The sequence below is a fragment of the Equus quagga genome, chromosome 2 (assembly GCF_021613505.1).
Source record: "Equus quagga isolate Etosha38 chromosome 2, UCLA_HA_Equagga_1.0, whole genome shotgun sequence".
NCBI lineage: Eukaryota > Metazoa > Chordata > Mammalia > Perissodactyla > Equidae > Equus > Equus quagga.
In genome coordinates, this window is record NC_060268.1 from 156,774,839 (window position 1) to 156,784,652 (window position 9,814).

Below are 9,814 nucleotides of genomic sequence, written 5' to 3' on the forward strand. Positions count from 1 at the left end.
AAAAAAAAAAAAAAAAAAAACAGGTTCTCAGCCCAAGTGGCCAGGCTTCAAAATCCCTGGTGCCCTTCCAGCCTAGAGGAAGGGAAGGAGAGAACATGAACCAGACACCACCCAGAAAGTTTTTACATCTCCAGTTTCTAGGCCATTATGATAAAGCCAAACTGCAGCCAAGATAAGGGATGAATGAGAGGTTCTTCTTTAGTAACTCACTTCTGGAGGGAGGCCCCTCTCAAGCACACACACCACCTGTGTCTGAATCTCGACACACCTTTTCAATATGGACTCAAGGAAAACTCAAAGAAACATGGGAGGTCAAAGCTGGAGCTACAGGGAAAAAAGAAAAAGTACTGGAAGAAGACTATTTCCCTTTCTCTACAGAGAAAGAACCCATTACAAAGTTAGTGAGCAGGGGAAATAGCATTCCTTTCAATGAAGCAGCTTTCCAGGAAAAGTATCTCAACATATTTACCATATAACAATTTAATTTCCCTGTCCCATCACCTGCCACCCCATCCCCATCCCCCCCCCCCAAAAAGCCCACAGATTGTGGATTTCCTCTCATTCTTGGCAGAGTTACCAGAAGAAATATAATACCCTCTTCGGACTGCTCCCAACAGCTGCTGGAACAAGAGGGGAAGCTGGGGGTAACCTTCCAAAGCTGCCTCTAAAAAGGACCATTCCCCCCGCCAAACCAGGCAGCCAGTGAGCATAAGACTTCCCTTTCTCTACTTTCTTAAAGCAAGGGGAGACCCCAAAAGGAACAGTGTCCCCTAGTCCAAAATACTTGCCTCCAGCCCATCTGTTCTCCTCAACTTGACTCTAAGATGAAACTTCCGTACAGTAAGCTACTACTCTATTTCTTCCCTGACATGCATTTCTTGAAATAATCTTCCACTACTCACAAGACTAGTACTCTTTGTTTAATCCACCAATTTCCAAGTTAGGGTTCTTACCAAACTCCTGTCTAGTATAATTCCCTGTCTTGGTCCACCTCCCCAGTACCATACTCGTCATACACACACACATACAAATCTCCTTTCAGGTCAAGAGCCTTGAAAAACACAAGTCTAGGAACAAATTCAGCAATGGCTACACTGTACCCCAGCCTTTTTCCCCTTCCCCAACACCATCATATACTAAATGCATCTCGGTTCTATCTAGAAAAGGCCCATCACCAGGCAGCAGAAAGACTTCCAGTTAGACTTCTGCCTCTCAGCTGAGACCACCAACAAAGAAGTTCACGAATGTCAATTGGGGGGAGAGGCAATATCTCTCTTTGCCGAGGAGAAACTGGACAGAGCCTCCAGCATTGTTCCCCAAAGGTGACAGCCGGGTTGAGTGAAGACCGTGAAAACTGTACAAGAGCTGGGGGAGAAAATATAATGTAAAGAATGATTTGGAATCAGGGGCAAGAGAAGGCAGAGGGATGAACTGGCTGACCCCAAATGTCTTTTCCATCTCTAACGCCTATGATTCTTTGACCTCCAATTTTGTGCTGTGGACAAGGAATGGAAAGTCAACAGACGTGGTGATGTTTTGAAAGAGCCTGGCAGTCTGCTCTTGTCATTTAGTGGCCTTTGCATGTATTTTTTAAGGTGTCTTCAAGCCCTGTCTTCATTTCACAGTTGTCACCTTTCTCAGCAATTTGAGCTCATGTCAAATACCAAAAAAGAAGGAGAAGAAGAAAGAATGTACTGGCAATTAATTGTAGGCTAAAGAGGGGCAGGCACAGTGGCCCATTGGGTGGCCCAGACTTCCAGGGACGGCAATGTAGACAGTCTGGATATAATGAAGAACCGACTCAAAGCAGAGACAAGGCAGCCAAACCTCTAACAAGAGATAAATTCTTCCTCCAGATAGTCTCATACTTGGTTTTAGATACAGTTCAAGTATTTACATGATTCAGGACTCATAAACACATTCTTAATTAGCACAACCATCTTGCTTCTGTTGATTACAACTGGAGTTCCATCTGAATCCTGTTCAAATCCGAGCAAGACTGCTGAATAGAAGGGACTTTCCTCAAGAATAAACCAAATCTTTGGATTCTCAACATCATCGGATGGTTGACACACTTGAGATAATGCTGGCACTTAGCAAAAGTCTGTTTCTGTAGATCAAAGTGAGGGGCATGCCAATTTTCACTAAAAATTCAAAACTCAACTTTCTCCTCATTTTTTCAAACAGTCGATCCTATCTTAAATTTTAAAAATTTACTGGAGCCTGGCCTCAAGAAGAGTCTCCCTGAATTTCTCCCTGTTCCCCAGTTATGAGTCAGGACCAGAAACTAATCCAATGCCAGAGTCAACCCAGAATTAAGTTGTCAAACTAAGGTAATTCTTTTCTATGTCAAATACTCAAAAATAATTTTTTTTTAAATCTGAATGCTTCGCCCGTAGCCTCACTGTCAGTTTGATTTCCGCAGCTCAGGCAAAATCTTTACCTAAGGTGAAGCTGCCAGACACAGAAAACTGAAAGTATGGAGTATTGAAATATTTTCAGAGATTTCATTCCAATATGAATTGTTTATCTTGCAGATTCTGAGGACTTTGGGTTTCTCCATGTTTCTGCCTTGAAAGCTAGGAAATTCATCCCCTACTATTCAAGTTTTACAAGACTGGAAAGGCTATAAGCAGCTTCTATACGCTCCCAGTCTTGGAAGAAAGAACTCTTCCATTCTCCCAGTTTGCATGTGGAGGTACTGACTGTGTTAGATATTTCCTGCTTCCACAGGTGTATTGTTTTATTTATTTTAAGTATGTAAACTGAACTCAACTTTTATTAACTCACAAAACCATTAAAAATAAGGCTTTCCAATATGGCTAAAGATAAATACATCCATAGATAAAACCTTTCAATGAACTGGAGCACAAGTAAGTGACTCCTCTTCCTAGGTAAGGCAGAAAGGTGAAGGAGAAAGCCAAAACTACTTTAAGTTGCTAATTGTTTTCTGAAAATCACTGTTTAGACCTTAAATGTAACCAGTCAGCAATGCCTTCTCCATTCAGAGTCAGGAAAGGAAACTTTATGCTTTCTGGGACAAAAAAATGCTCTTAGGCACAATCATTTTAAAACAAACAAACACACTCTGCTTATCTGTGTCCATCTCACCACTCTGGACGTTAATCATCACTGAAATAGATACCCCAGCGCCCAGCCTCAAAGAGCTCCAAGCCCACAAGCCCCTGGCTGAGGAATGAATGTACATGCCAGGGCAAACACCTCAGAGCCTTACTCCTTAAACACCTATTTGTTAATTCTAGGCAAATCTATCACAGCCAAATGCAAGAGAGCACCCAGGTATTGCTCAAAGGATATTTAAAATAAAATTCAAGTTTGAAAACATGTAGGAGTTAATTTGGGAGGAAGAGGATCAAGTAAGTTCTCTTTAATATAAGACTGGCAAAAGTATCAAAAAAACACACACACAAAGATTTACACACACACTTTTTTCTTTCCATTCCTGTTAATTTCCAGTATCAGAATTTGCAGATAGCACTTCCGTCACACCGTCTGTCTAACTTCTTGCATTTAGCCTACAGTATAAACTGACAGAGTTAAATTTCTCTGTTTTCTTCTTGAAGACTGAACTAGGTTAGTTTTCCCCCTACTCTTTAGGGGAAACTTAAAAGCCTGCTATATGAAACATTTCCTTGATTTTTATATTAAAGATAGTTCTAGTCCCCCAGGCTTCATAAAACCTTCAAACGAAACTGATTTTAAACCAGATGACTGACTCAAACTGTCTTTGTGTGCACTTAAAAAAAAAAAAAAGCTCAGGATACCTACTGGTGATCACTATTTGGGCAAGAGGCCTAAAGGGAAGCAAATTATTTGTTTGTGGTTTTAAAGTGGCCAAAATGCCTTCAAGCACAAGTATAAGACCATTAACAAATAGCAAGGAATCAAAGCAGGTCATCTTACTCAACAAAGCTATGATCAGTTAGGAACAGCCAAAATGAAGGGGACTTGCCCTGGGCCGGAAGGTCAGTAAACCTTAGCAGTTTGTGTTTCTGAGAATCAAGAGGCTCATCGGCAGGGAGTGCAGTCCCTAAGCCCACAGGTTCTACTGTCTTGTTTCCAAAAACATTCAAGTCAGGTGAGAGAAACTAAGCCGTGTGTGTGTGTGTGTGTGTGTGTGTGTGTGTTTTCCCCCACCTCCTGTCTTTAGGCAGCATCTCCATGCCAAACCATCTCCACTTCTGTTATATACAGACTGACTAGCGGAGAAACCAAGTAATTAAAATTAATAAATTCATTAAAATTAATAAATTGTGCAATTTATTGAGTGCCTACTATGTGCTGAACACTGTGCTGGCACTTAGACACTACTACATTTAAGCCTCATTTTACTGGGTATGTTATTCTTTACGGATGACAAAACTCTGGAGCAGTGAGGGTGTATGGCTTCTGATAAAACGAAGTTTTGTGTTGTGCTTATAAAAATAATCCTGCGGTCCAGTCTTCAGTTAATCAGCCCAAAGCATGAACTACAGCCCTGCAACAATCCAAGCGGTCATACTCTCACTGAACTTTGGGCCAGGCTCCCTAATGCCCTACGAGGACTGGGGTGCATGCCATCTCCCTCCAGGGATGACAACCGCCTCTCTTGGTGGCTTATCACATCCTTGCAGCTGTCCAGAAACAGACCACACTGGTAAACACTCTCTCCACCTGCTGTAACATGCATAACTTCTCCCTTCAACTCAGAGAACACGCACGGTGATCCTGCTCTTTATCAAATGCTGTGGTAAAACTTCCCTAGAAGGTCGGAGATACCTCATCCTAGAACATAGGCAAGAAATCAAAACACACATGGCTAATAAAGAATAAAGCCATATCACCGGGCAGTCTCAAAGCACTTTATACCATAAACTCACTTTCATTTTGTTGCTTCATTATCGTTGCTTACAGAATACACACTTTCCCATTATCTCTCTTTGAGAAAATTTGAAAAGGAAAGAAAAGTAAACATCAATTCTTTCATTCATTCATTCAGTCTCTACAAGGAGAGAAAGCCCAACTTTGCTTTGGCTGGCTTGGGTTCCAGTCATTTTAGCCAACTTTCTTACAGGCCAACTGATAATATTCTTTCAAAGAGTTTTTCTTATAAGAAATGAAGGTCACAAGACTGCATGCCCAAAAACTCCCAAAGAATCATCATCGTCATCAACAAAATAATACTAGAATAGATAAAAGTTAAGCAAAATAATCAGGTTCAAAATTTACAAAAGATTATAGTAATCTTGTACATCATTAATAATACCCATCTGGAAAACATACTGAAAAAGACACTGTATTCACAATAAAAACAGAATATTTAGGAAAACTTAGGAATAAGTGTAACAACAGATATGTGGGAACTTTATAGTGAAAATCACAGAAACTTTCGAAAAGGCACAGAATTTTTTTGCTGGGGAGTTGAGTGGGAGTGCAGATGTCCCCCCCACACAAAAATCCAACAAGGATAATCTAACCCTAACAGATATTAGACTCTATCAAAAAGCAACAATATTTAAAATAGTATGGAAATGGAAAAACGTATCAGTGGGAGAAAATGGAGTGTTCAGATATGGATCCAATACATATACATATGTATGTATGTGGCACATATGTATCTACATAAACCTAATATTTGGCAAAGTAAGCTTTCTAAAACAAAGGGAAAGACAAGAATTATTTAACAAAAAGTGTAGAGAGAACTAGGTAGCTGTTTAGAAAAAAGATGAATTCACCCCTTGTACCAAAACAAAAGTGGTGTTCATGAAAGTGTTAACTATTAAAAAAATCAAATTATAAGAAACCCAAAGAGAGCCTGTGGAGGAAGTATAAATTTCTCAGCTTTGGAGAAAAAAAGGAAAAAAAGTCACAAAAGACTGACAGATTCTGATATATTTAAGTGTAAAACATCTGTAGGCTAAAAACAGTAAAGTAAAAAGAACTAACTGGGAAAAATACTTGCATCAAAGATGATAGACGAGAGCCTAATATCTATGACCCACAGGGATTCCAAATTTATAAGAAAAACATCAAGACCCCAATAACAAATGGGCTAAGACTAGGAACAGACAATCTCACAGGTGAAACAAACACATGGGAAAATCTTTATCCGGGTCAGTGGTGAAAGAAATGCAAAACAACAAAACTTTGAGATACCATTATGTGTCCACTAAAACAGCAAAGATTTTTAAAGTTCTCACATAAAATTGGTTTAGTTTCTGGTGCCACTATAACTTGGTATTAACACCTTTACAAACTATAACCTTTGATCCAATAACGCTAATCTCAAGAATTTATCCTAAGGAACTAATTCAAAAGATATATATATTATAGAGTATGTGACATATCTCAATAAAACTGTTACCAAAAATGTGTTATTCATTTCATTGTTATCTACAATAGCAAAAAGCTGGACATAAAATGAAAGTTTAATATTAGAGAAATGTTTTTAATCATCTCATTATTGTATAGCCCACAAACATTTATTGTGTACCTATTCTGTTAGGATCAGTAAGATAGCAACTAAGACGGGGCAAGAAGTGCGCAACGGAAAAGTAACTTTTGAAAATGAATAGTGGTCTAGAGGTGGTGGTATTAATAGCTTTTTATGTTTTAAAACAACTTTCTTTAATGTTGTTATTCTACATTAGAACCACCTTTGTTTTTTAAGCCAAACTGGACAGAGTTGGGCACAATCTGAAAGTTTTTACTCCTTCAATTCCTTACATTTTTTCCCCTTTCTATTTAACAGCTTAAGCGGTTCAGGGAAGTTTTTCATTCACAGGTCTCAGATCCTACCAAGAACAGGCCAAACTGCAATACCGTGCCTGTGTACATAGCCTAGACCTAACCCAGCCCCTGCCATGAGCAGGCACCCTTTTCTGTGTCATTCGGCCTGTATCTAGTCATAAACTATGGTTGACACTTGGACCAAGGGCCTTCTTTTCGGGTCTGAGCTCCCTTCTCCACATTCGATTTTCTATGAGCCCTGAAGCCCAACAACCTTTAGAAAACGAGTGAGAGGATGAACGTCCACAAGAACCTTCTGCTAGACCACATAGTGGACATGGTCCTAGACCTGGACCGGAGGAGGCCTCCAAAGCCACAGACCAGCCGGGATCCTCTGGGACTGAGGCACCGTGGCAGTCAGTGTCTGCGAAAAGACACAATTAAAAGCTGAAGGGAGTGCTTAAGATGGCTAATTGTGAGGAGCCGCCCACGGGGAGGGTGCTAACTCAGGGATGCTCTCTGGAGGCTTCCAGGCATGGGGGCCTCCGAGAGGAGGAAGGCGCTCGGGGAGGGGTCTCGGCGGAGGCCGGGTGTGGGCCTCGCAGTTCGGGGTGCGACCCGGCCCCGGGCCGACCAGGCCGCGGCGCCCCGCCCTTTCCCGGGACGCGGGCCGGCCCGGGGCGGGGAGCGGGCGGGCGAGCGGGCGCTTACAGGTCGGTGCCGAGCCGCGTGAAGCCGGAGTTGAGCGAGGCCCGGGCTATCCGGCGCCAGAGCAGGTCGCAGCTGGTGAAGCGCCGCAGCCAGCGGCACACCTGCGCCAGGCGGCCGAGGGCCTGCATGTCCAGGTAGGAACAGATGAGCAGCAGCAGCTCCTCCGGCAGGCGCCAGAGCGCGGGCCCCGCCGCGGGCCGGCCGGCCGGCTCCTGAGTCGCCGCCTCCTCCTCGGCCGCCGCCGCCATGGCCACCCCTGTCCCCGCGATGCGGCCCCATGCCTGACCCCTTCGTCCCTGCGCTCTCCCCGGCCTTGCGTCCTCCCGCCGCCCGGTCCTGACCCTCCATGCCTCCTTCTTCCCATCATCTCTTCCCTTGGCCTCCTTCCCCGCCCCTGCGCTCCCCTCAGCTCCCCTCGCGATCCTTCTCGCCCCTTCCTCCACGCTTCCGCCTCCCTCTCTTCCCGCCCCCGGGCCTGCCCTCGCTCCCGCCTCGGCCCCCAGCCCCGCTGCCTCCGTCGTCTTCTGCGGCTCCGGCTGCCCTTCCGCCCCGCTTCCTCTTCCGCCTTGCCCTGCTCCCGCTTTCCCCTTCCCTTTCCCCTTCCTTCGCTTCCCTCTCGCGACCCTCCCTTCCTGCAGTTTCCTCGCCTCCCCGCCCTCGCCCTCGCCGGGCCCGCCGTTCCCGGGGGGCCCCCAGCGGCCCTGGCTGCCCATGAGCGGCCGCGGGGCCGGCCCGACGCGGAGCCGAGCCCGAGCCGCCGCCGCCGCCGCCCCGGGAGGAGGCGACACCATGTCGGACCGGGTCACATGGGGCGGCGCGGGCCGAGGCCTGGGCCCGCCCCTCACACCCGCAGCCGTGGAGCGGCTTCGGGGTGCGGGCCAGGGCTGCGGAGTGGACCCCCTCCCCCGTCCCCGGGGCCGCCCGGAGCGGCTGGTGGAAGCACATGCATTCAGACGGCCGGCATGCGAGGCGGCTCAGGGCCTGGCCAGAGGCCTCAAGAAGAGCTTCTGCCTTTAAGCAGCAGCTGTTTGCAGCCCCTGCCCTCAAGAAGCATCCACATGGGTACCCTTCCCTCTCTGCGGGCCCTTCTCTTCCTCGGGTGATGCCTCCTTTCCACAGGCCACATACCAGGGCCTCACCAACTGCAGCCCCAGAAGTTGGCAGGTTCCTTAACCCGGGCTCTCATGCAGAATGTGAACCTCGGTCCTGGCATTGAGCTGGTATTTTAGATATTTGGGGAGGTTGCAGTCCTCTAGATCCTGAATCCATAACTCCCCAGTCATGCATCAGTACGTGGCAAATAAGTACGTGTTCCTATTAGTCACCACACAAGTGCAAGAGGTTTCTCTAAGGTCACCCAAGAGCCCTTTCCCACACCACCCCTTCCATTCAAAGGGCACGAATCTGAAGGGAGAGCGGAGAAAAACGTACTGAAGTCTAAACATGCCGTCCAGCACGGTCCCCCCAGTCACACGTTGGTTATTAGGGATTTGAAATGTGGCTGGTCCAAATTGAGGTGTGCTATAAGTGTGAAACACACACCAGATTTTGAAGACTTATACAAGAAAAAGAATGTGAACTATCTCGTTAATGATTTTATATTAATTACATGTTGAAGATTTTTGATACATTGGACTAAATAAAATATTTTAATGTAACTACTAGAAAAATTTGAGACTATACATGTGACTTGTATTTGTGGCCCACATTATTTTTCTATTGGATAGCACTGGGCTGGGCAGTAAGATTTGGGGGGGGCGTGGGCAGGGGGAGAGGCCTACCCCTGTCTGTCTATCCTGTACCCTGAATACTGATAGGAAGAATTTGAGGGTTTTATTTTGTATTTACATTTTAAGACCCATGTTCAAGGAGCAAGAGTGAATCAGAAATCAACTCTGGAAATTATTCAACGTCTAGCATAGCCCAGGAGAAACCTAGGGAAGTAACTACACTGCATATGGTGCTGCAGGAGCGTCATGTAACAAGGTCAGACCGGAATCTGGCTTTGCCCTAGAATTACTTTTTGATCTCAGCAAAACAACAACAAAAAAACCCTCAGTCTGTAGTGAAGATAATGTCTCTGCCTTACTTTCGAGGGATAAATGAGATGATCCCTGTAAAATGCTTTGAACTTCTCTAAGAAAATTCTCAATAATAGTTACAGGTCAAATCCTGTTACAAAAAATACCCTTACAAAAAAAAAAAAAAAGGAAAAATACAACAAAAGCTTTGTGTAGAAAAAGATTTCTAAACTCCAGCCAGTGGTTTACTTATTAAAAGCAATATTTGATACAACATTTCAATACAACTAAAGAATTTAGACCATCTCTTAGAGATCATTATAAAGAAATTTACTTATTCAGACTGTTAAAAA

At 44.6% G+C, this 9,814-nt stretch overlaps 1 protein-coding gene across 1 annotated transcript in view; it reads right to left on the minus strand.

The window, feature by feature from the left end:
• Positions 1-8,246, minus strand: part of FBXW4 (F-box and WD repeat domain containing 4) — a 78,205-nt gene extending 69,959 nt beyond the window's left edge. The window contains exon 1 of the mRNA XM_046653811.1: positions 7,441-8,246. Coding sequence (XP_046509767.1) covers positions 7,441-8,231 — 791 coding nt within the window. The 5' untranslated portion in view covers positions 8,232-8,246. The remainder of the gene's footprint in view (positions 1-7,440) is intronic.
• Between the last annotated feature and the right edge of the window lie 1,568 nt (positions 8,247-9,814).